This window comes from Brassica napus, chromosome A5, assembly GCF_020379485.1.
Source record: "Brassica napus cultivar Da-Ae chromosome A5, Da-Ae, whole genome shotgun sequence".
NCBI classification, from domain to species: domain Eukaryota; kingdom Viridiplantae; phylum Streptophyta; class Magnoliopsida; order Brassicales; family Brassicaceae; genus Brassica; species Brassica napus.
In genome coordinates this window covers 5,557,849-5,583,289 of record NC_063438.1, presented here as the reverse complement: position 1 = coordinate 5,583,289, position 25,441 = coordinate 5,557,849, and the positions used below count along the sequence as shown (strand labels likewise).

The 25,441-nt window shown below is 35.6% G+C and overlaps 7 protein-coding genes across 7 annotated transcripts; 5 read left to right on the top strand and 2 right to left on the bottom strand.

Annotated features, from left to right (window-relative positions):
* The first annotated feature begins 1,585 nt into the window (after nucleotides 1–1,585).
* On the top strand, nucleotides 1,586–2,190 carry LOC125609607 (F-box/kelch-repeat protein At4g38940-like). Its single transcript, XM_048781130.1, has 2 exons — nucleotides 1,586–2,048; nucleotides 2,138–2,190. The coding sequence occupies exons 1-2, from the start codon at nucleotides 1,586–1,588 to the stop codon at nucleotides 2,188–2,190; spliced, it is 516 nt and encodes a 171-aa protein (XP_048637087.1).
* Nucleotides 2,191–4,578: 2,388 nt separating this feature from the next.
* Nucleotides 4,579–5,661, top strand: LOC125609606 (F-box/kelch-repeat protein At4g38940-like). The gene has a single exon (XM_048781129.1). It carries the CDS (start codon nucleotides 4,579–4,581, stop codon nucleotides 5,659–5,661), a length of 1,083 nt encoding a protein of 360 aa, XP_048637086.1.
* Nucleotides 5,662–6,280: 619 nt separating this feature from the next.
* Nucleotides 6,281–6,727, top strand: LOC125609605 (F-box/kelch-repeat protein At4g38940-like). The gene has a single exon (XM_048781128.1). The coding sequence runs from the start codon at nucleotides 6,281–6,283 to the stop codon at nucleotides 6,725–6,727; it is 447 nt and encodes a 148-aa protein (XP_048637085.1).
* Nucleotides 6,728–10,813: 4,086 nt separating this feature from the next.
* On the top strand, nucleotides 10,814–11,851 carry LOC125609604 (F-box/kelch-repeat protein At4g38940-like). Its single transcript, XM_048781127.1, has one exon. It carries the CDS (start codon nucleotides 10,814–10,816, stop codon nucleotides 11,849–11,851), a length of 1,038 nt encoding a protein of 345 aa, XP_048637084.1.
* Nucleotides 11,852–11,983: 132 nt separating this feature from the next.
* Nucleotides 11,984–13,169, bottom strand: LOC125609356. Its single transcript, XM_048780687.1, has 4 exons — nucleotides 12,854–13,169; nucleotides 12,438–12,625; nucleotides 12,190–12,352; nucleotides 11,984–12,108 (listed from the first exon to the last, which is right to left on the bottom strand). The coding sequence occupies exons 1-4, from the start codon at nucleotides 13,043–13,045 to the stop codon at nucleotides 12,049–12,051; spliced, it is 603 nt and encodes a 200-aa protein (XP_048636644.1). The 5' UTR covers nucleotides 13,046–13,169; the 3' UTR covers nucleotides 11,984–12,048.
* A 74-nt stretch (nucleotides 13,170–13,243) lies between these two features.
* LOC111205055 (tRNA (carboxymethyluridine(34)-5-O)-methyltransferase-like) lies at nucleotides 13,244–14,769 on the bottom strand. The gene is made up of 2 exons (XM_022700395.2): nucleotides 14,588–14,769; nucleotides 13,244–14,410 (listed from the first exon to the last, which is right to left on the bottom strand). The coding sequence occupies exon 2, from the start codon at nucleotides 14,398–14,400 to the stop codon at nucleotides 13,453–13,455; it is 948 nt and encodes a 315-aa protein (XP_022556116.2). The 5' UTR covers nucleotides 14,401–14,410; nucleotides 14,588–14,769; the 3' UTR covers nucleotides 13,244–13,452.
* An 8,674-nt stretch (nucleotides 14,770–23,443) lies between these two features.
* LOC125609355 (protein TIFY 5B-like) lies at nucleotides 23,444–24,235 on the top strand. Its single transcript, XM_048780686.1, has 2 exons — nucleotides 23,444–23,623; nucleotides 23,829–24,235. Exons 1-2 carry the CDS (start codon nucleotides 23,468–23,470, stop codon nucleotides 24,021–24,023), a joined length of 351 nt encoding a protein of 116 aa, XP_048636643.1. The 5' UTR covers nucleotides 23,444–23,467; the 3' UTR covers nucleotides 24,024–24,235.
* The last annotated feature ends 1,206 nt before the right edge of the window (nucleotides 24,236–25,441 follow it).

The window sequence follows — 25,441 nt, the reverse complement described above, 5'->3', positions numbered from 1 at the left end:
GTTTTCATTTTCTATGGAATTGCTGCTTTCTAACTCGGATTCTCCCAATTCGTCGTGAATCGCCGGTGAATCCCATGAACCCTAAAGTTTTTTTTGTTGTAAAAACTGTGTTTTTATCGTGATTTTAATTGGTATTTTTAATTTTATACCAAAATTAATATAATGGCATTGTAGTAATAATTATCAACTATTATGGTTATTTCGTCTTTATACTATCCTCTGAACATGCATCGATGAAAGGAAGTTAATCTAGTAATTACATAATAAATAAGAGTTAGTTTGAGTAATTTTCTCTAGAAAATATGCAAAATTAATTGTTTCCTAAATTTGTATGCACAACTCAAAACGACACTTAATATGAAACAGAAGGAGTAATAGTTGACAATACATGTTGTGAGAATACTTTGAAATTTATATTTTTTGATGTGTGTAAAGATAATCTTATGTTTAACTTATATTACGAATATTTAGTTTCATATTAATAAATCTTGATTTGAGAATTATATATGTGGGATACAGAATATAATATAGGAAGTTGCAAGATTGTAGTGATATTCGGTTTATTTCATCAAGTTTATGTTCAGTGATCTTTCCAATTTTTTGTTGTTAGTAAAATTATAAAATAGAATTTCAAAGTTATATATTATCTGTTAAATAAAAATGGAATATGTCCTAAACTAAAATAACAATTTTTTAACCGTAAATAAAAAAAATAGTTTTCTAAATTAATAGATTAAAAGAAAAAAAATTAAAAGAAGTGACAGAAAGATGAAAAGTTCTAAATACAAAATCTTTTAGAACCCTTTAGAAACTTTAAATGACACATATCATTGAACTACCATTTCATCTATCAAAGAAAAATCAAAACAAAATTGTGAAACTATAATTTTATTTTTATTTTTTTAGATGTTTGACGGTATCAAACAGTTGGGGTTGCTCCTAATGTTTTGGCTTTTTGGGTTTTCTTCTCTCTCCAAAAGCTATTTTAAATGAGCTTACAGTTAGGGTTTTTGTGATTTTCTCTCTGGAGGATAAGTTTGACAATGTCGTCGTCAAAGAAGGAGCAATCGCCAGAACCGCCGTCTCTGATTCAGTTGCTTCCTGAGGACATCATCATTGACATCTTATCGCGTGTACGGTGGTGCGACTATCGAACACTCTCCCTCGTTTCCAAGCATTTCCGATCACTTGTCGCGTCCCACGAGCTATACGCGAGACGATCACTGTTAGGATGCACGGTACGCCGTCTCTACGTTGCCCTCTCTAACCGAGAAACCACTTCTCACAATCCTTATATTCTCTGCCTGGAAGCCAACGATAATCACCGCTTGGTCCTTATCCCTTGGCCTACCCATGTGCCTCACGTTGGAAGCTTCGTCACCGTGGGCTGGAAGTTATATGCCTTTGATATGTTGAACCGTTACCACCATCTGCCGATTCCAAGCATTGACTGTAGATTCCAAACGGTGCACCTCGTGCATTGTATGAATGCAACCATGGATGTTTCAGTTGCTGGTGTCATTGACGGGAAAATATACGTAACTGGATATACTAAATTAAAATCCCATGGGATACATCGGCGAAGATGGTCATGGCTGTGTTCAATACTGAAACACAAATATGGGAGACTGCGACAGAGACTATGATAGGTCGGCCCTATGGTTGTGTGGTGATGGCTGGTAAGATGTACACGAGGGATGGTCGTAACAGCTTTGTTTACGATCCAAAGGAGAGTAAATGGGAGACAGACAAGAGGCTGAATATGTTTAAGTGGCAGGGCGGGTGTGTGGTTGATGACGTATTGTATTACTTCGATAATCGTGGTGGGAAGGTGTTGAGAGCTTATAACCCAAGAAAGAGTAGTTGGGTAGTGGTGAAAGGTTTGGAAAGATTGGTGGCTGAAGGGAGATTTTCAGAATCGTATTACACTGGGAGTTGCGATGGGAAGCTGGTTTTGTTTCTCTCTAAAGACCGTATGACAAAAGGTATCCGGTGTGCGCAGATTTCACTGGAAAGGAGGCACCACCAGGGAAGAAGTGAGATTTGGGGTAAGATTGATTGGTGTGATGATGTTTTTTTTCGTAGTGATGATCTTTTCGTTACGAAAACTCTAGATGTTATTCTTTGATGCATGAAGTGGCAAAGGTTTTAGTGACTCTCGGGCTGGTTAAGCTTATTCTTGTCATATGAAATTTCAGACCTTAGTTTTTCTGCAATTTATCAACATCTTTACTTTTATCAGCTACATAATTAACCCATAAATCTAACAACTAAACGTAACGGGAACCATCATAGCATATAATCCATATGGTTTACCTAAACACGCGTTTGTATGCTTTTGCACCTCTCTTCATAATGGTGACTAGAGGAATCATACCTTAATTTGTGTTCCTCAGAAAATTGTTCTTGTTATGAATTTCCTCGAAAGTTAAGCTAAGCTGAGAAACACATGTTGATAATAATAATTTAAAAGCTGTTCTATAATTCACATTCAAAGATGTTCATATATATACCTCCTTGACTTGGTCTCTCAAATTCTCGACTTGTAACCAGTTATCTTAGCTGAACGTCTCCACATTTTCCATGAACTCGTTCATCAGAGCATCTCAGCTTGTAATAGTTGTCCCTCTCTTGGTCTTACCCCTTTAACTCTTCAACCTTGCTCTTGAGCGTCCTATAATATTCAAAGATCAACTCATTGATTGATATCATCATAACTATCCATAAACCAAGAACCATGGTTCTCACGGCTGGTTATTATTGTTTTTGTCATATCAAATTACTATTATGTAAGGTGAACCATCATAACATAGAGTCCATATGGTTACATGCAAACGTGTTTATATGCTTTTGGACTTATAGTTTCTAGTTTATCGGATTTTTATCTTCTTTTTTGTGTTTTATTATGTTTGAGATAAAAGAGATTTTTATAGTTTCAAGCCGATGACAGGAGGCTTCTATAGCTCCGTTATCGGCTTGTTTGATTTGTTCTGCTTCTCTTTCTTTGATTTGATTTACTCCTCGTTACTTGGTTTATTTGATTGCCAATTTGTTTTAAATCTGACAAAGTTTTTTATTATTCTTTTGTATGTTTCTTCCAATGGATTTAGAAAGATAAAAGTTTTGGTTCAATTGAACCGTTTAGAAAAGGTAATTGACAGATCTACTGCGGATGGTGGCGACGGATCTTACCGGCTTCAATCGTTGATGGTTCTTCATGTGACAGTGATGGAGTTCTTGCTGCAAACTATGATTACTTCAAAAAGCAGCATCAAATTCTATGGAACGGTAATCTCTTTGACTCTATTATTATCAATAGAGCAATATAAAGAGTTGTCTTATCTTAGTGGCTCCTACTGGAGTATTAAAAAGAGAGTGACAATCGTTCTCAATTCATTCTGAAGCGTGGTGTTTTTGGATTAATAAGAAGATTATCTCCCTTGAGATTCAGCTTCTCCAAAAGCAATATGGAGTTTTTATATGAAAATCTTTAGTCATCCATACGCAAGATGTGTTGTTAGTTTACTTTGGATCCATACTAGTGTATCCCTTTTCTACTCTTTGTTTTGATAATTCTCATTGTTTAGAACTTTTTGACTATAAGACTTAATAATACAATCCAGTGTTAAAAAAAAAAATTATGTTTGAGATAAATATTATTCACCATTTCACCCTAATAACTGAACCTATCTTATATATTAAAAGAGAAGTTACAACCTTGATTCATGTGTGATTTTTTTTTAAATGGATATATTCTTATAGAAAGTCATGTTATATTTAATTTCTAATCTTATCATTTAAATTTTAGGTCTACAAAAAAATTTTATTGGGCTATCAATAATTGGATTTATAGATAGTATAAATTAAATAGATATAATTTAATATTGTAATTAATACTATACATCCATATATTAATTATTTAAATATTTATCGATGTTAACTTTTAAAATTATAAAAAAAGAATTTAAATAACAAAAATCAAATTATCCAACAATGATTAATCTTTACTACCTTAAACCAATGAAAACAAATTTAAAACTATAGTTTATTTTAAAAATTAAACAAAAACTAAATGTTTAGTTATCTACTCGATAAAATAAATCTATGAAGAAAAATTTAATTTTAAAAAAAAATCTAAATTAGTGAAATGTTACAATATTTTTGAATATGGCAATAAAATAATATTTTATTAATCTTTATATATATAGTTACGATTTTAATAATGAAATAATAATCCAAAAATATATACAGGAAGATACATATACATGTGAAAGTTTGAAACAATCTATTCAATGAAAATATATACCGTAAATCTATTATGTTTTAAAAATCGATAAACACATATATTATAATATATATCAACTTAGAATTGAAAAAAAATGTTTATATAAAAATAAATGAAAACAAAAACATGCGCAGTTGCGCGGATAGAGATCTAGTTGTTCTATTTAAAATAGGAAACATGTGTGTATTTGATTAAAGCTATGTAAGCTAAATTTTAATGTTTTGGGCTTTCTCCTCTCGCCTAAAGATAGGGTTGTTGTGCGTTTCTCTCTCTTAATGGAGGATAGTTTGAGGATGTCGTCTAAAACTAGGTTAAAGAAGGAGCAATCTTCAGAACAGCCGTCTCTGATTCCATCACTTCCCGAAGAGATCATCGTTGACATCTTAGCGCGTGTAGGGAGATGCCGCTATCCAAAACTCTCCCTTGTTTCCAAGCACTTCCGATCACTTGTTACCTCCCATGAGCTATACGAGAGGCGATCACTGTTAGGATGCACGGAACACTCTCTCTATGTTGTCCTCTGTAACAAAGAAAACGATAATCACTATTGTTATGTTCTCTATCGGAAAGCCAACGGTAATCACAGCTTGGTCCTTATCCCTTCGCTTCCCAAAATGCCTCGCAAGGGAGGCTTTGTCGCGGTGGGGTCAAGGATATATGTGTTTGGTGGGTTGAACTCTTACCGACATAAGAAAATTCAAACGAATGCAATAAGCATTGACTGTATATCCCAAACGGTGCACCTCCTGCCTAGTATGAATGTAACCATGTCTGTTTCAGTTGCTGACATCATTGACGGGAAAATATACGTAACTGGATACCGCTGTAACATGGCGGTGTTCAATACAGAAACACAAATGTGGGAGCCTAAGACAATACCAGAGACAATGAATGGTTACATGTGGGCTTGTGATTGTGTGGTTATGGCTGGCAAGATGTACATGAGGGATCCTGTTAACAGCTTTGTTTTTGTTTACGAGTCAAAGGAAATTAAATGGGAAATGGACAAGATGCTGAATAAGTTCGAGTGGAAGGATGCGTGTGTCGTTGATGACGTATTGTATTACTACGATAGTGGTTGGAAGGTGCTGAGAGCTTATGACCCAAAAGAGAGTAGTTGGGTAGTGGTGAATGGTTTGGCAGAATTGTTGGCTGATGCGAGATTTTCAGCCTGGTCTTACACTGGGAGTTACGGTGGGAAACTGGCTATGTTTTATTCGAAAATAACAGGTAAAACAAAAGTTATTCGGTGTGCGGAGATTTCGCTAGAAAGACGTCGTCAAGGAAAGAAGATTTGGGGTAAAGTTGAGTGGTGTGATGATGTTTTGGTTGGTGGTGATTTTTACGTTAACAAATCTCTAGATGTTATTGTTTGATGCACTAAGTACGATCCATATTCTTGAGAAAGGTTTTAGTGGACTCTCATGGGCTAGTTAAGCTTGTGTTTTGTCATATCAAATTACTAAGTACTAATCTTGTCTTACAAGTAATGTGAGGTGAATCATCATAACATATAATCCATATGATTACCTGAAAACGTGTTTACTTGATTTTGCGTCTCTCTTCATGATGATTAGAGGAATCATACCTTAGTTTTGTGTTCCTCAGATAATTGTTCTTCTTATGTATTTCCTCAAACGTTGAGCAAAGCTGAAAAACCCAGAGGTTGAAGATATAATTAAACTTCATAATGTTTTAGTCAAATCCAAACGGCGAGCCCAATTTTTTTTATAAATCTATATTTTATACATAAAAAATTATAAATATAATAAATAAAATTGAACCTCGTGCATTGTATGAATGCAACCATGGATGTTTCAGTTGCTGGCGTCATTGACGGGAAAATATGTGTAACTGCATATACTAAAATCTCATGGGATACATCAGCGAAGATGGTCATGGCTGTGTTCAATACCGAAACACAAATATGGGATACTGCGACAGAGACTATGATAGGTCGGCCCTCTGGTTGTGCGGTGATGGCTGGTAATTAAGATGTACACGAGGGATGCTCGTAACAGCTTTGTTTACGATCCAAAGGATAGTAAATGGGAGACAGACAAGAGGCTGAATATGTTGTTTAAGTGGGAGGGTGGGTGTGTGGTTGATGACGTATTGTGTTACTGCGATATTCGTGGTGGGAAGGTGTTGAGAGCTTATGACCCAAGAAAGATTAGTTGGGTAGTGGTGAAAGGTTTGGAAAGATTGGTGGCTGAAGGGAGATTTTCAGAATCGTATTACACTGGGAGTTGCCGTGGGAAGCTGGTTTTGTTTTTCTCTAAAGATCGTAGGATAAAAGGTATCAGGTGTGCGCAGATTTCACTGGAAAGGAGGCACCACCAGGGAAGAAGTGAGATTTGGGGTAAGATTGATTGGTGTGATGATGTTTTGTTTCTTAGTGATGATCTTTTCGTTACGAAAACTCTAGATGTTATTCTTTGATGCATGAACTCTCCATTCTTGGGCAAGGTTTCAGTGACTCACATGGCTTGCTAAGCTTATTTATTTTTTCATATCAAATTACAAACCTTGAAATCATCATAGCATATAATCCATATGGTTTACCTGCAAACGTGTTCATATGCTTTTGCACCTCTCTTCATGATGATGATTAGAGGAATCATACCTTGATTTGTGTGTTCCTCAGATAATTGTTCTTGTTATGAATTTCCTCGAACTTTGAGCTAAGCTGAGAAACCTACGTTAATAGTATGATTCACATTTAAAGATGTTCATATATACTTAGACCATCTCCAACGATAGATCCACCATTAGAGTTCTAAATCAATTTTTTAAGTGAAAATAATTAAATTAAAAAATTTAAATACTCGTTTAATTTTAGCCCCTCCAATGGTAGAACCAATTAAAGGTTCTAAATTTCTAAAATTTGAAAATTTGTAATAAGAGATTTGATTACTTGCATCACACTCTTTTATATATGGCATAAGATGGAGCTAAAATTTCTTTACTTGGTTAATGTGTTTAGGCAAATTTCTATGGAGCAAGTACTGTATGTTCTTTGTCTTCAACCCTGTGGTTTTGATTTCAAGTTTTTTTTTCTTTTTGTTGGGGCTGGTTTAATATGGTAATGCTGTTTAATTCTTGACAAAGTAAAACATAGAAAAAGACGAATCTCTTCCTTATTTTTCTTGTTTGGTGGTTGTTTAGTCACAATTTTTGTTGGATTTTCAGTTTTAATGTTCTTGACCTGCAATGGAGATGATTCTCGTGTCTCTATACAGTAGCTTGATTATGTGTTTTGTCTGTATTTTGTTTGAAAGATTGGTCCTTATTATTATTTATTTTTTTGAAATGAATGTGTTAAAAATGTATTCAATCAAATCTGTTTTTTTACAATGGTTGCACCTGAGTTTTCCAATTGTTATGGGTGAGTGACAAAGAAAAGATCATGGTGGCTTTGTTGTGAACCCACCTGTGACAAAGAACATTTTTTTTTCTAAATACCATCTCTCACAAAATGACACATGTCATTTAGAAGTGGATTCAAAACCTCCAATTGTAGAACCGTATCTATCTAAATTATGTCTTTTTGATTTAAATTTAATCACATAAATACTTACATCATTTAGAAGTACCTTGGATACTCCTTTGGACATGCTTTTAGATTGTAGTCCCTCCGGATACGAGAATGTAAGATGTTCTATCTTTTTATTTTGTATACAAATGTATGATGTTTTTAGATATAATTAATACTAGATTTTGATCCGCGCAGGCGCGCGGGTGTATATTTTGAAAAATATGTTGATATTTGTTTTTCATGTAATTATTAGGATTTGGAAAAATGAATCCGAGGAACATAACCGATACCGATCCAAAGATATAGTACCAAACCCAAACATAAATTGATTAAATATTCTAATTATTCAAAATTTTGTTATTTAGAGAACCGAAGTGTTTGGGTATCCGAATTTATCTAAAAATAGATTTATATACTTATATATATTAATTATTTTTAGATTTAACGTATATAAAACATCAAAAATGATACTTTTAAATTGGTTTAAATACTTAAAAATATATATAGATAGTCAAAAGTAAATATCTGAAATAGTTAAAGTATACTCAAATCACCAAAAATACTTAAAATAATTATTGATTTCGTATCCAAAATTTTAAATCAAGCCAATTGATATGTTAAGCTTAAGTATTATGACATATGTTATTCAAATTTATACGTAATATATTATTTTATTTATACATTTTGAGAAATTTAAAATATATAATGATTTAAGACTTTAAAAATAATTTAAATTAGTTATCCAAACCCAAACCAAACCCGCAAAGATCCAAATCGAACTCAAACCAAAATTTAGAAACATTCTAATAAGGCTGAAATCTTTGACCCCGAAAACCCAAAATACAAACCGATCAGAACTAAACCCGTATGGGTATCCAAAAGCCCATCCCTAGTCATTATTATATATCGTATTTTATCATCATATAATTAATCGTATTTTATATGTACCATCATATAAGTAATCATATAATTAATAGTATTTTATACATACCATCATATAAATAATTACATATATTATATTTTTAAAACTTAATATGAAATATGAAAACCATAATTTGAGTTGGTATTTCAAATTGGGCTTTGTATTATATTTTTTTTATATATATTGACAATATTTTTTATAATGGTTATTGAAAAATAGTTTAGTAAAAATCCATTTTTGAATATATGTATATTTTTGAATCAATTTTTGATATAAATCAAATTTGAATTATTATTTTGATTTGAAATATGTATATAAAGTTTAAATTTTGTTTTATGGTTAGTTTAGAAAAAAAAATTTAGGGAATTAGATTGACCCATTTTGGTATATTTTAAAAGTGGCCTAAATAACTTTCAATTTTTTTAAAAAGCATAAGCCCATTACTTTTTTTATTAATACTACTATCCTTGTTTTCAAACAAAAATATTTTTTTTAAAAGACTGCAATCCATGTTACCAAACACTCCAAATTTTTAAAAGTCCTATTCAAGTCTCCAAACACTCCAATTTTGTACTTGAGTTTTAATAAGATAGATTAGTTATCCAAACCCAAACCAAACCCGCAAAGATCCAAAACGAACTCAAACCAAAATTTAGAAACATTCTAATAAGGCTGAAATCTTTGACCCCGAAAACCCAAAATACAAACCGATCAGAACTAAACCCGTATGGGTATCCAAAAGCCCATCCCTAGTCATTATTATATATCGTATTTATCATCATATAATTAATCGTATTTTATATGTACCATCATATAAGTAATCATATAATTAATAGTATTTTATACATACCATCATATAAATAATTACATATATTATATTTTTAAAACTTAATATGAAATATGAAAACCATAATTTGAGTTGGTATTTCAAATTGGGCTTTGTATTATATTTTTCTTATATATATTGACAATATTTTTTTATAATGGTTATTGAAAAATAGTTTAGTAAATATCCATTTTTGAATATATGTATATTTTTGAATCAATTTTTGATATAAATCAAATTTGAATTATTATTTTGATTTGAAATATGTATATAAAGTTTAAATTTTGTTTTATGGTTAGTTTAGAAAAAAAAATTTAGGGAATTAGATTGACCTATTTTGGTATATTTTAAAAGTGGCCTAGATAACTTTCAATTTTTTTAAAAAACATAAGCCCATTACTTTTTTTCTTAATACTACTATCTTTGTTTTCACACAAAAATATTTTTTTTTAAAAGACTGCAATCCATGTTTCCAAACACTCCAAATTTTTAAAAGTCCTATTCAAGTCTCCAAACACTCCAATTTTGTACTTGAGTTTTAATAAGATAGATATTTATTTTTAAAATTTAAACATAAATTAAAAGTAAGATTTATGAGTGGTGAAACTTTATTGATGTAACCAAAAGATAACAATTAAAATAATTTTATTGTTTCTTAATATGTGTAAAACCTTAAACATCATACATTTAAATCCAGAGGGAGTAATATTTTTCCCTTTCGTGGTCTAACTCCTTTAGCTCTTCAACCTTGCTCTTGAGAATCATAACTATCCCAAAAACCAAGAACCATGATTCTCATGGCTTGTTAATATTGTTCTATTTTCATATCAAATTACAAACATGTAAGGTGAACTAACTATCCCAAAAACCAAGAACCATGATTCTCATGGCTTGTTAATATATCTTTTTTTTCATATCAAATTAAAAACATGTAAGGTGAACCATCTTAACATAGAATCCATATATATGGTTACCTGCAAACGTGTTTATATGCTTTTGGACTTATAGTTTGTAGTTTGTCGGATTTGTAATCTATTTTTGTGTGTTTGTTGTGTTTGAGAAAATTTCATTAAAGGAAAAAAAACACAATTACTGTTATCTTGTGTATTTGATAAGCTATGTAAACTAAATTAGTGTTTTGGGCTTTATTCTCTCGCATAAAGTTAGGGTTGTTGTGCGTTTCTCTCTCATATTGGAGGACAGTTTGAGGACGTCGTCTAAAACTAGGTCAAAGAAGGAGCAATGCAGTCTCTGATTCCATCACTTCCGGAAGAAATCATCGTTGACATCTTAGCGCGTGTAGGGAGCTGCTACTATCCAAAACTCTCCCTTGTTTCCAAGCACTTCCGATCACTTGTTACCTCCCATGAGCTATACGCAAGACGATCATTGTTAGGATGCACGGAACACTCTCTCTATGTTGTCCTCTGTAACAGAGAAAACGGTAATTACCAGTTGTATGCTCTCCGCCAGAAAGCCAACGGCAATCACAGCTTGGTCCTTATCCCTTCGCTTCCTAAACTGCCTCGTAAGGGAGGCTTTGTCGCGGTGGGGTCCAGGATATATGTGTTTGGTAGGTTTAAGTCAGTTCCACAGAATGCGATAAGCATTGACTGTAGATACCAAACGGTGCACCCCCTGCCTAGCATGAATGTAACCATGTCTGTTTCAGTTGCTGACATCATTGACGGGAATATATATCTAACTGGATACTGTAGCAACCCAACGAAGATGGTCATGATGGTATTCAATACAGAAACAGAAATGTGGGAGCCTAAGAAGACAACGCCAGAGACAATGCGTGGTTACCTGTGGGCTTGTGAGTGTGTGGTTATGGCCGGTAAGATGTACATGAGTGATCCTTCTTACAACTTTGTTTACGATCCAAAAGAGAGTAAATGGGAAACTGACAAGATGCTGAATATGTTCAAGTGGAGGAAAGCGCGTGTCGTTGATGACGTATTGTATTACTACGATTCTGGTTGGGGGGTGCTGAGAGCTTATGACCCAAAAGGGAGTAGTTGGGTAGTGGTGAATGGTTTGGAAGAATTGTTGGCTGATGCGAGATTTTCAGACTGGTCGTACACTGGGAGCTACGGTGGGAAACTGGCTATGATTTTTACGAAAACAACAGGTAGAACAAAAGTTATCCGGTGTGCGGAGATTTCGCTAGAAAGACGTCGTCAAGGAAAGGAGATTTGGGGTAAAGTTGAGTGGTGTGATGATGTTTTGGTTGGTGGTGATTTTTACGTTAAAAAAACTCTAGATGTTATTGTTTGATGCACTATGTACTATATCCATATTCTTGGGCAAGGTTTTAAGTGGACTCTCATGGGCTAGTTAAGCTTATTTTTTTTCATATCAAATTACAAACCTTGAATCATCATATAATATAGAATCCATATGGTTTACCTGCAAACGTGTTTATATGCTTTTGCACCTCGCTTCATGCTATGATGATTAGAGGAACCATACCTTTAATTTGTGTTCCTCAGATAATTGTTCTTGTTGTGAATTTCCTCGAACGTTGAGCTAAGCTGAGAAAAACATGTTCAAAATATAATTTAAAATCCAAAACTGGACACTGGTTTTTGATTCACATTTAAATATGCTCATACCTCCTTGACATGGTCTCTCAGGTTCTTGACTTGTAACCGTTTCTCTGATCTGAACCGCTCCACATTTTGCATGAACTCGTTCATCTCTGAGCATTTCAGCTCGTAATACTTTTCCCTCTCTTGGTCTAACTCCTTTAACTCTTCAACCTCGCTCTTTAGCGTCCTGTAAATCTCAGCGCTCAACAACACACTGATTGATATCATCGTAACTGATCTAAAAACCAAAAGAACATAGAGTAAATATCAACCTCAGTTGCTGAACAGAGCAGTGGTATTTGGAATCGAGATCTTGGATGGTAGATCTGAGAAGCGTGATCTTGAGGTTTTGTGCCGCGATCTTCTGGTCGAGCATCAAACATTTGCGTTCTATTGATTGTATGTTTGCGTGCTTGGTTGCTAGTATCTGTGATTTCTCCACTTGTAGCTCTTTCTCCGCCTAATCAACATACACAGTATGATCTGTTTTGATTTCGATCAAAATTAAAGCTATAGATAATCATCAACCAGAGATCTCCGTTGAAACGGAGATGAAGCGATTCTATTACTTTCTCACACTCGGAAGGTTGTTGAAATCAGTAGCGAACATTGAAAACTCGATGATGCAATTGATCGTAACTGATCGATGATGATATGGATCGTAACTGATCGATGGATTGTTCGGTACCTGGAGAAGATGAAGTCGCTGGTTTCTGGTAAACTCCATTTGATCTAGTCTCTCCTTGAAAGCTGCGGAAAGCGCCATTGCTAGAGAGTCGAGACCCAGAGAGAGAGAAAGAAAGAGACGAGCGAATTTGAATTTTGGAGGTTGGAATAAGAGAGAGAGAATAAATATATTCAAGGCCCATAGGTAGCCCATTAAGCCTTTTCAATCTTAAGTTCTTGTGCACGTCAATCATTTCAACGATCAATTCGATTTTGAAATTCCTGATTTGATCAAAACACACACAAAGCATTCAGAAGCAAAATATCAACTGAAACTGAGGAAGCACAAATGCATTATTCTTTCTTTTTTTTTTGTTATCCAATTACAAATGACATTTTGTTTATCAGTGTAGACTCAACATTACACATAATACGAAGCCTTAAAGCCAACAATTGCACAACAAATGAGCTGACACAGAATCTCAACTACAACCATTAAAAAAAAACTTGGATTACATATGGAAAAACCTCCAATGGTGGCTACAAGGGAGAGTTCCACTTTCAGAAATATGGAAAAAAAAAAAAAAAGTAAAACTGAGTGTGAAGCCAAAGAGTCTGGTCTCAGCCTTGGTTTAAAGCTTCTTTCTGAAGAACAATACACCAATTAGACTTATCGTAAAACCTATCAACTACCATTGCATTCCCTACACCAGACGCCAACCTTTCAAGCTCCCCTTCACTGAACACATGGTAGTATCTATTGTACACAACAGCTCCTTTCTTATCGTCTTTTTTCGCAAGCCCACTCGCAAGCGCAGAAGCAGATGCACCACTAACTTCCGCACGGTGGTACGGCAAATGCCACGGAACAAAGTACTCTTGCTGATGACTCATCTCCACAGAGTCCTTATCCTTTTCCTCCTTTACACTCACGTCACTCTCCGGAATACTCTCAAGACCGAAGCACGGATTGTTCCTCACACGAGGGCTATCCATCGGACTACCCGGTCCCACCCATTCCTCAACATACTTGGGAGACAACGGCGTCCACTTAGTAAGCAAAGACTCATCCTCCTGCTCCGCAGCCCAAACCGTTATCAGCACAAACCCGCCAGGCTTAACAACGCGAACCAGCTCGTTAACAGCGCTCGTCCTTCTCTCCTCCGTACTCAAATGATGCAAAACCGCGATCGAGATCGCCGCGTCGCCAAACCCTTCTCTGTAAGGGAGATTAACAGCGTCCGCGACTACAACCTCTTGCCCTTTCTCCGAACAGATTCTGATGAGAGGGCTGCTTATGTCGCAGCCTATAAAGAAACAGTTCGGGTTCAGCCCCAGGTACTTGCCGTTCCCGCAGCCGGCGTCGAGGATCACGGATCCGGAAGGTAAGGATTCGAGGAAGGCGGCGACTCTAGGCCACTTGGCGTACCTCGTGGAGCTGAAGTGCGGAGCGATGGCGTCGTAGACTCGGTGGACGTACTTTTTCTCGATCTCGGGTGTTGATTTGACGCTCGGGGAGTCTTCTTGATGCGTTGACTTTGGATTAGCTTTGACTTTGACGTCTCTCATTGTACGCGAGCTGTGGGAGAATTTATAGTAAACAGATGGAGTTAAGCCGCAAGTGGAACGAATTTTTAATTTAGGGATTGAAGATCCCATCCTAGCTTGGAATCGAGTCCAAGTCATCGCGTTATTTGAAATTTTATAGATCGAAAGTCAGATTTGAGTTGAGGAAGGGGGAGAAGAGGAAGCTTACGGAATCAAGGAGAAACGGCGAGGCGAGGTGAGATGATTGATGAGTGGATTGGACTGGACTGGACTGGTTGGTGATCTGAAACGGAAGGTTGATTTAGGGTTTTTTTATTAAAGAGATAAAATATCATTTGGAATACTCTTCAATATTTTTGATCTTTGGAATGTTGTATCCATATTTCAAAAATCACCTAAAATCTAAATAAACTACATAAAATATCAAAATATATAAATCTTGAGAAATATCCTATTAATAAAATAACCTTTTATCAAAAAATGATCCGCAAAAATCAAAATGATCAAAATAAACTCATTAAAAAAATAAAGAATACTTATATTCCTAAGACAATTAATCTTAAGTCTAAAATTTGATTTAGGTGTGAGTTTATAATTCAAAATTTGAAATAATCATTTAAAAATACTTTCAAAAAGGAACTTTTAGATTTCGAAACAAAATTTCCAAAAAAAATTTTTTTTTTTTAAAAAAACTAAAAATAGATTTGAATATTGAATAAAATTATCCCAAAAATAGATTTATTTATTTATTTAAATATTTCTTTAAATATTTATCTAAAATTACATATCTATAGGATAAAGGTATAATTGTCTTTTACTTATAAGTGAAAATTATTTTGATTATTTTATTTTTATGTGTTTTTTTGATTAAAACAATATTTTATAGGTTTTTGGATATTTGCAGGAAAATCTACTCAAACAATAAGAAAATATTAAAACTATTCGAATTAATCAAATAAAAGAATGTATAAAACGACAAAAAATCAGTCTAATTTCAAGACCACTTTTCATCCGAGACAAATAAAACGTAAAAAAGAACACTCGGTTAAACATGTGGGTCTCTGTACCAGTTTGTGATTTAGCTCAATGTTTTTGTTTTAGCTCAATTCTTTGGTTTAGCTTAATTTATTATTTAATTTGGTTTCAAAAACAACAACCATTGCAGTGAATATCTGGTATATAAGCAACGAGCTGCGATTGGTTGGTTCCTTTATAACAAAGAATGCTAGCCATTTTTAAAAGGATTCACTTCTCTTAAACTTTATCAATGGACGCTCTTGCGAAATCTAGCTTGATTAACTTCGGATTAGAGCTGGATCAAGATCGATTAGATGTGAATGGATTGGCGATACGATGCGATGAACTTGAAAACAGAAAGCGTAAAAGAAGACGAGAGTTTGTTATCCAGTTCGAGCGCAAACCGCGACTCTACGTCTGGCCGAGGTTTCTTCCTCGGAATCCACTAAGAGTATGAGAAAGTGAGATACAAACAACGCCGCCGTCTCTCACCGGAAAACAACCCCCCCGAGAACTTTCACTCACCGGAAACTCTCTGTGTTTTCTCTCTCTCACCAGTGACTCACGTAAACCACTCTCACAATGAAATCACACTCTGTAACCACCCAGAGCTCACCAATCCCTCTTGATAAAGTGATTAACTGCCACGTCAGATCAACTCGACCCTGAGTTGACTCACCCGTAACAACCTTCTAACGGCCTAAACAGCCTGTTACAACAAGACGCAAGAGACGACGACGTTTTACACTAACTCATTAACTTTGAACCAGAATCCCAAACCGGGTCCTCAAGCTTTGATTCAAATCAATAACCCTCCCGGTTAACTTGACTGAATCCAACGGCTATATCAACCAACTTCATCCGACAAACTCCACCTTGGTTGTTATAGACCGTTGTCCTCTTAGTGACCTTCCGAGACCTCGATTTCATCCTCTGACTTACTCATCAGAGACCCCAAGCAGCTTCAGTAGCTTCTTGAGTCTCGCAACCGGCAGAGTCTTTGTGAAGATATCAGCAGGATTCACATTCGTATGAACTTTAGAAACCTTCAGATCACCCTCTTCAACTTGTTCCCTTATGAAACTGAGCTTCCCTGCCATGTGCTTTGTACGCTCGTGATGCACATTATTCTTAGCCAAAGCTAGTGCACTCTGAGAGTCACAAAATACTTCAACCTTCTCCTGTTCATAACCGAACTCTTGGCCTAAACCCTTTAGCCAAATCGCTTCCTTTGCTGCTTCAATCATCGAGATATACTCAGCTTCAGTAGTAGACAACGCCACCACTTTCTGCAGGTTTGATTTCCAGCTAATCATACAATCTCCAGCTAGAAATGAATATCCTGTAATCGATCTTCTCCGATCCAAGTCTGCAGCATAATCAGAGTCACAAAACCCCATGATCTTGAACTCTGAACTCTTCTTAAACATCAAATGCATTCCGAGAGATCCTCTGACATATCTCAACACCCACTTCACAGCCTCCCAGTGTTCCCTGATAGGATCACTCATGAAACGACTCACAAGACCCACAGGATACGCCAAATCCGGTCTTGTACCAATCATTCCATACATCAAGCTACCAATTGCATTACAGTAAGGGACTGATCTCATATACTCAGAGTCTGTAAGCAATTCATCCTTAGTTGCGGTAGCTAGCTTGAAATGAACTCCCATTGGTGTGTTCACCGGTTTAGCATTTTCCATGTTGTAAGTCTTCAACACTTTCTCAAGATAACCCCTCTGAGACAGAGTTAAAACTCCATTCTTTCTATCACGAACAATGTCAATCCCCAAAATTCTTCTCGCAGCTCCAAGATCTTTCATCTCAAACCGAGTACTCAACTGCTGCTTTAGATCTTTGATTAACTTCATATTCTTGCACGCCACCAACATATCATCTACATAGAGTAGGAGATATATGTACACTTCTTGTGTGAGCTTGACATACACACATTGATCGTAATCACTCCTCTTGAAACCAAGCTCCAACATAAATGAATTGAACTTTTGATTCCATTGACGAGGACTCTGCTTCAAACCATACAAAGACTTTTTGAGCAGACAAACCCAATCTTCTTTACCCTCCACTTCATAACCTTCTGGTTGTTCCATGAAGATTTCTTCATCAAGATCACCATGAAGAAATACGGTTTTAACATCTAACTGTTCAAGCTCCATGTCCTCATTCACCACTATAGCCATGAGAAACCGAATAGAGACATGCTTTACTACAGGAGAGAAAATCTCGTTATAGTCTATACCTTCCTTTTGAGCATATCCCTTTGCTACTACTCTTCCTTTGAATCTTGGTTCCTCAACTCCTGGAATCCCTGGTTTCCTTTTATAAATCCATCTGCAACCAATGATCTTCCTTCCCTGTGGTCTCTCCACCACATCCCATGTCTCGTTTTTATCAAGAGACATAATCTCCTCATCAGAAGCTAACTTCCACATTTTACTATGCGGATCATTCATAGCTTCTGCATAGTCTTTGGGTTCAGGAGGATCTCCATCTTCTGCTGCAAGCAACGCCAGATGCACATAATCATCAAGCTTCTTAGGAGGCTTAGGATTTCTTCTTCCTCTGTCTCTAGCCAACAGATAATTCTCAAGTTCTGTATCTTCATCCTGAGCTTCTTCTTCTTCAGGCGTAGCTCCAGCTTCCTCAGTGATGCCATTTTTGTTATCATCTGTTGATAACTCTCCACCTGAACCAACATTCCCCAATTCAATATCAAGAAACATCGTACTCCTTTCTCGCATATCATCCTTCTTATCCAACAGATCCTTGTAGCACTCAGTCTCTTTGAAAAAAACATTTCTGCTGATGACACTCTTCCTATCATCAAGAGACCAGACCTTGTAACCCTTGACACCAGAAGGATAACCAATGAAGACCCCTTTCTTTGCTCTCGGCTGTAGCTTTCCTTCATATGTATGAAAGTAACACACACAGCCAAACTTCTTCAAATGACTGTACTTTGGAGCTGTTTTAGCCCAGACTTCTTCAGGTATCCTTCCTTCAATTGCACTTGAAGGGGTTCTGTTGATAAGATACACTACTGTGTTCACTGCCTCAGCCCAAAACACCTTTGGCAGACCTGATTCACTCAATACACTCCTGACACGCTCAAGAATGGTTCTGTTCATACGCTCCACCACACCGTTTTGTTGTGGAGTGTACGGTATTGTCTTATGTCTAGCAATGCCATTATCTGAACAGAACTTATCAAACTCCTGATTACAGAACTCCAAACCATTATCCGTCCTTAGCTTCTTGACTTTAAGACCAGATTGATTCTCAACAAGACGCTTCCATTCCACAAATCTCTCATATGCCTGATCTTTACTCTTAAGGAAGTAGACCCAAACCTTCCTGGAACAATCATCCACCAAGCTTAGAAAGTAATGACACTTTCCCAGAGATGCAGGGACATTAGGTGATCCCCAGAGATCACAGTGAACATACTCAAAACAAAGAGAGCTCGTGTGTTGGCCAGTTTCATAACTAGATCGATGAGACTTTCCAAAGATGCAACTTTCACAGAAACCCAAAGTTGACACACGTTTGCCATCCAGATAACCTTTCTTGACCATCATATCCAGTCCTTTCTGACTTACATGACCCAAACGACTATGCCATAACCCTGTATCATCTTCTGCCTTAGCTGCATTTGCTTCTCCCACACAACTCTTTCCTTGTAGAAAATACAGTTTGTTATGCCTCTTCGCCTTTAACACACTTCTGTTCTCCTTTATAACTTCCAAATAACCACTTTCTGATTTGAAAGTACATCCCAGCTCTTCAAATGTTCCAAGAGATAACAAATTTCGAGAGAACTGAGGGATGTATCTCACATTCTTTATTAGAACTTGTCTTCCATCTGTTGTTCGAACTCTGATAGTTCCAATACCTTCAACAGTTGAAACAGATTCATTTGCCATTCTAACTGAACCAGAGGAGCTTTCTTTCAAATCCACAAACCAATCCTTTCTTGGAGTCATATGAAACGAGCAGCCTGTGTCCAAGATCCAGACTTCCTTGAAGTCAATACCTTCTGAAAAATTGGCTTCAGAGACCATGAGAGACTCCACGTATTCTACTCCTGTAACCGCAGATGACTCTCCCTTGTCTTTGAAGCTATCTCGGTTATCTTGGTTACCTTTCTTAGGACAGTTTCGCTTAAAGTGTCCTTCACCTCCGCAAATCCAACACGTAAGAACATTCCCCTTTCCAGATTTCTTCTGTACTGGCTTGTTCTTCTGCTTGTTTTGATATGCAGGCTTATGATTACCTTTCCCTTTGGAACCAGCATTGTTTGAGTACAGCACCTCTCCCTGAGCCTTGCTAACCTTCCCACTTAATCCAAGTTCCAACTGCTTTGAGTGTAGGGAGTTCATGACCTCATCGAGGGTAACAGTCTCCTTTCCATATCTCAATGTATCTCTCAGTTGCTCAAACTGCTTTGGTAGTGACATCAGCAAGAGAATCGCTTGATCCTCATCTGATATCTCCACATCAACATTTGCCAGATCAGTGATGATCCTCAAGAACTCATCAATGTTGTTCTCAACTGACAAAGACTCATTCATCCTATAACCATAGAGCCTTTGCTTCAGATACATTCTATTAGGCAGAGATCGTGACATGTATTGAGAGTCTAAGATACTAAGCATTCCCACTGCAGTCTTCTCTTTAATAATCTTTCTTAGTATCTTATCTGTCACATACATGATGATAGTACTTCGTACCTTCCGCTGCTTCTCAGCCAGCGTTGGATCTGCAGCCTTTGAAGAATCTGAATCAGATGCTTCGCTCTTTCCCTTAGTATCCGCCATCAACGCTTCTCGACTCTTTACTTCATTCTCCTGATTCGTCAAAGCATCCATCAACCCTAGCAAATCCAGATTCGCTAGTAACCTCTCCTTCCACATGTTATAGTCGATGACTCCATCGAACTTATCCATCTGAATCTTTGCCGAAGCCATCGCGATCAATCTCAACAAACACCACCAGATAACCTGGCTCTGATACCACTTCTTGCGAAATCTAGCTTGATTAACTTTGGATTAGAGCTGGATCAAGATCGATTAGATGTGAATGGATTGGCGATACGATGCGATGAACTTGAAAACAGAAAGCGTAAAAGAAGACGAGAGTTTGTTATCCAGTTCGAGCGCAAACCGCGACTCTACGTCTGGCCGAGGTTTCTTCCTCGGAATCCACTAAGAGTATGAGAAAGTGAGATACAAACAACGCCGCCGTCTCTCACCGGAAAACACCCCCCCCCCCCCGAGAACTTTCACTCACCGGAAACTCTCTGTGTTTTCTCTCTCTCACCAGTGACTCACGTAAACCACTCTCACAATGAAATCACACTCTGTAACCACCCAGAGCTCACCAATCCCTCTTGATAAAGTGATTAACTGCCACGTCAGATCAACTCGACCCTGAGTTGACTCACCCGTAACAACCTTCTAACGGCCTAAACAGCCTGTTACAACAAGACGCAAGAGACGACGACGTTTTACACTAACTCATTAACTTTGAACCAGAATCCCAAACCGGGTCCTCAAGCTTTGATTCAAATCAATAACCCTCCCGGTTAACTTGACTGAATCCAACGGCTATATCAACCAACTTCATCCGACAGACGCTATAACCGTGAGAGATGTTTATCAAGTGACCAAGCTTGGATTTGGGAAAGTTATTTTCTATCGAGATTGCAAAATCTTAAGAAAAAATAGTCAACTGCTTCATCTTTCGGTTATTAAGAACTTCAAATTCATTTCAATCAAAATTGTAGCTCGATTTTCAGCCCCCACGAATCTTGTAGCTATGAATATTCACATTTATTGATCTCCAAAAAAATATAATATTCACATTGATTATGTTTCAAAAATCTAAAGCTGCGACTGGTTAAGATAAATAATATGTTCTTTATGCAGTTTGTGAATCTTAAAACTTTCAATATGTAGAACTTGAATCTTGCTAACAGCATTCACAAATCTTTTATCCATGCATTATAATATTCTTTATTGTTTTTCATCATCTAGATTTTCTATTGTTTCTGATATTCTATATGGTCTTAATTATTTAGAAAAAGTGATTCATCCCAATGATGGTTAGTCTAGATGCAAAGAATCTCGATGGATCACTGTTGAAACCTTCTGAAAATGAAAGATCTAGAGTAAATGCAACAGTATGCTGAAATCATAAATTAATGGTTAATGGAGAGATACATGATAGCACATTGTATTTTATGCAATTTAGATATGATTATATGATGCGTGAGTAATTTACAAACGCATAACCAACTTGAGTAAGAATATAAAGGTTATAGAAATAGCATTGGTGATCAACTTTAGAATATAAAAGTTATGGATTCAGCATTTGAGGACGCCTTTCTCTCGATATCTCGTCGCAACTGACAAATTTTCTCAGCTAGATCCAAAGTAGTATGGTCTGAGACTGTTTCGTTATCAAACCGTTTGGTCGCTAATGTTGTATGCTCTTAGGTACAACATGGTTTGTTTTGGTGTTCTGCTGTTGTTTTTTATTTTTTCAGTGCTGGTCGTTTATTGTAATGTCTGTCAGAAACAAAAATTAGAATAATATTTAATATTTTACAAAAAAAAAACTTTAGATTTAACTCAACCACCACGTTCGCTTATTTTCACTCTGCGATAGTTATTTTGATTTTGCTTTCTTTTTTTTTGGTAATTTTTTTTATTTTATTTTGATTTTGTTTTGAAAACCAAACATACGAGAATTGGCGTTTCCAACGTTGTTAGACTTTTGTCGGTGTAGGGCGAAATGACGTGCTTAAATAATTTAATCAACAATAATCACGTGATGTCAATTATTTAGTTAAATGATGACATATATCTTAATGGACAGTGACCAAACATGCAAAATTAATCACGTGCAAATTAGTTATTGTATACTGTTAGCATATCTTTATGCATCTTAGACCTTGATTAACCGAACATTTATACAAACTTCATGTCCTTATTAGCCGATCAATTATTATTAGAAAAATATTTTAAAGTTGTAAATGCTCTTTGCTAAAAGTTTACATATATCTCTAACACATTTGTGTATGCATGGTCGGTCATCCACGGTCACAAATCAATACAAGGAAAATCTGTTCATGAAATTGTATATAGCTTTTTTTTTTATACCAAACTATACAGATATGAAATTATCTAACAAAATCTATGGACCATGGTTTGGAGGAATGATTTAGTGAATTACACTTGTGGAGAAATGATGAACATGCAAGATTCACATGAATACATGTGAAGATTATTGATCTTTAATGGAATACACATGCACATTGCATATTTGTTTCACATGACTAAAATCCTATTTTAAAAGTTTGATGAAAATCTACTCCATCCTGAATTTCCTGATGAGGTCTTGTTATCTGAAAAAGGTGTTTAGACTCATCATAATTCATAACATGTGTAACATACAACCGGTTAATAACTAACAAAAAAGTGAAATGCAAATGACTATAAAAGTGTTAGAACGAACCCTTGTTCAAGGCAAGAATCCAATTCTGTACTGTTATATTCTTCTCCCAACAACCCCACTAGGGTTTTAGGACATGTTATGAAACAAAAAAAAATATTTGACTTACACAAAAGTGGAAATTTTAGTTTTACAAATTTTAAATAATCGGATCTTAGCAAATAAGAAGACTTCCATGAGTATTACCAAAAAAAAAAAAAGAATTTCCATTAGCTTTAGTTCAAAGAAAAAGAGAAGATTGTCGTTACAAAAACAAATGAAAATACAAATAAAATAATAACACAAGTAACATTTTACACGTGCAGGAAAAACGAGATGTAAAGTTGTGTTCTGTCCAAATTTCGCCGTTCCGTTGCCAGCTTTTCTCTCGTATGTTCATGATCCTTCTCTCTCTTCGACCACGACACATACGTAACACAACACGCGATACACGCACACACTCATATTTATATAAATCAAATCGACTAGCTCAATCACATCATCATCAATAACTTCAGAAGCCTTTAAATACAGCTTTACTCACAATTAAAAGATGGAGATGCAAAGTAATTGCGACTTGGAACTTCGCCTTCTTCCTCCTTGTGATCCACGCAGCTCTGAGAATCTACAACCAAAGCAAGAACCTCAGAAAATGGTTATTTTCTACAACGGTCACGTATTTGTTTCTTCAGATCTTACCCATCTCCAGGTACTGTAAACATGCATTTAATATCCATAGTATCTAAATTGTAAAATTTTGTTAGGAGCAGCCCCATTAAGGAGTTTTCAAGTTAAAGTTTTCAAGTGTATGCATATAAATTTATTGTATTTTATTAAAAGTATATTTATTGTTTGTAACATTTTGAGAACTCCTCATTAGAGTTGCTCTAACAATGGTTTTTAACTTAATGCAGGCAAAAGCTATATTATCACTAGCAAGTGGAGACATGAAAGAAAAATCATTATCATTGGAAAGTTCAGACGGCTCGGATCCTTCAACAGTCCCTAACATTTTGACCCGAAAAGCCTCCATGAAGAGATCTCTTCGTAGTTTTCTTCAGAAACGGAATGTTCGGATCCAGGCTTCTTGTCCTTACCACCATTCTTGATAATTTTTGTTTATTTTTATTTCAGTTTTATATTTTTCATGTTAAGACATTACCGCTAGCACAGTGTTTTTTTTGGTTTATACGGATTGATTTTCCGTGTTCTTGACGGATTACAAATACTTGAATTGTTGAAGAGTTAGTTTGGCCAAGAACTTAAATGTGTACTATAGAGATAATTATGTCCTATAATGCTCAGCGGTTAGAAATTTCCATCAGCTCAAACTGGCTTCGGAGTCCATAAGATTTTTGAGGCATAAGGAACTATATCCTTTGCGATATAGGACTGATACTGATATTTCTTCATCACAATATCAGATATTTCAATCGCTATTCGATCTCATGAAGATGGGACAAAGTTCAACTCTTCAAATGATGTCTCAAATTAAAAGTTATAATTCTTGGAGGGTACATAACTGCCGGTGCAAAAGCCAATTTATCAAAGGTGAGCCGGAGTTTTTGAATACTTTTGGAGCTTTACATAAAGGAATCTATAGAGAGTTCTAATATTCATTTACACAATTAATTAGATAAAAATTTAGATAAAATGGTATTTGCCACAATCTATAGATTCCTTTATGTAAATGAATATTAGAACTCTCTATAAATTTAGATAAAATGGTATTAGAACAACAATTGTTTTTTGAGTGTTGATGGTTTAAAAGCAAAAATATTTTTCGTGTTTTAGGTGTCTAAATAAATAGGACCGGACGGACCTGCCACTAGTCTAAAGTAGGTTCTTTCACAATAATATTATATCATATAAACTTTACGTACGGTAGGTGGTATATATTGAAAAAATTAGGAAATTTGTAAAATGATAAAAGGTGAGGTTTCAAGCTGTATTTTGGAAGCTTTGTGAAAAGCGGATTAAGATCAGTAAAGAGATCTAGTACTGATCAAGAAGATATATATGGAAAGCAAGATGAAACAAATTGAAAAAGAATTAAAGCAAAAAAAAAAAAATTGAAAAAGAAGCAGCTGGTGAGAAAGAAGAAACGAAGAAGTTGCAAATCACTCTACGAAAAAAACTCAGAGGTCTTTGTTTGTTAAAACAATACGAATCAAAAAACTTGATCTATTGGGGTCATAATATACACAAAATGTTCAATATACACTGGTTGGTTGTGATAGAGTTTTGTGGCTAAGGAGAAGTTCAATGTTGGTGTAACTCATACCCAATTCAATTTTTCCTCCAATATCCTTTAAGTTAATAGCTACAGATTATAATAGCGCAACTTTAAATAGGTCCTCATTTCTTTAAATCTTTTATATCCTTCCATATATATTTTGTGGAATATATATGCCGGTATGCCAACATTAGATGAGCTTTTGCCAGTAAGTCGGAAATAGCCGAACGAATAAAAAAAACAGCATGATTGTTGAATAATTAAACTGAGAAATGATAATAAGCGTGTAAG

Excerpts from the sequence above, each read along its gene's own strand:
- LOC125609607 (XM_048781130.1), top strand. The coding sequence starts at position 1,586 with ATGGTCATGGCTGTGTTCAATACTGAAACACAAATATGGGAGACTGCG. Across the intron at positions 2,049-2,137 it reads GGGAAGAAGTGAGATTTGGG|TGGCAAAGGTTTTAGTGACT; the intron begins GTAAGATTGATT and ends TGATGCATGAAG.
- LOC125609606 (XM_048781129.1), top strand. The coding sequence starts at position 4,579 with ATGTCGTCTAAAACTAGGTTAAAGAAGGAGCAATCTTCAGAACAGCCG.
- LOC125609605 (XM_048781128.1), top strand. The coding sequence starts at position 6,281 with ATGTACACGAGGGATGCTCGTAACAGCTTTGTTTACGATCCAAAGGAT.
- LOC125609604 (XM_048781127.1), top strand. The coding sequence starts at position 10,814 with ATGCAGTCTCTGATTCCATCACTTCCGGAAGAAATCATCGTTGACATC.
- LOC125609356 (XM_048780687.1), bottom strand. The coding sequence starts at position 13,045 with ATGGGCTACCTATGGGCCTTGAATATATTTATTCTCTCTCTCTTATTC. Across the intron at positions 12,353-12,437 it reads TGCTCTGTTCAGCAACTGAG|GACGCTAAAGAGCGAGGTTG; the intron begins GTTGATATTTAC and ends TGAGATTTACAG. Across the intron at positions 12,109-12,189 it reads TGAGAGACCATGTCAAGGAG|CTTAGCTCAACGTTCGAGGA; the intron begins GTATGAGCATAT and ends TGTTTTTCTCAG.
- LOC111205055 (XM_022700395.2), bottom strand. The coding sequence starts at position 14,400 with ATGAGAGACGTCAAAGTCAAAGCTAATCCAAAGTCAACGCATCAAGAA.
- LOC125609355 (XM_048780686.1), top strand. The coding sequence starts at position 23,468 with ATGGAGATGCAAAGTAATTGCGACTTGGAACTTCGCCTTCTTCCTCCT. Across the intron at positions 23,624-23,828 it reads CAGATCTTACCCATCTCCAG|GCAAAAGCTATATTATCACT; the intron begins GTACTGTAAACA and ends AACTTAATGCAG.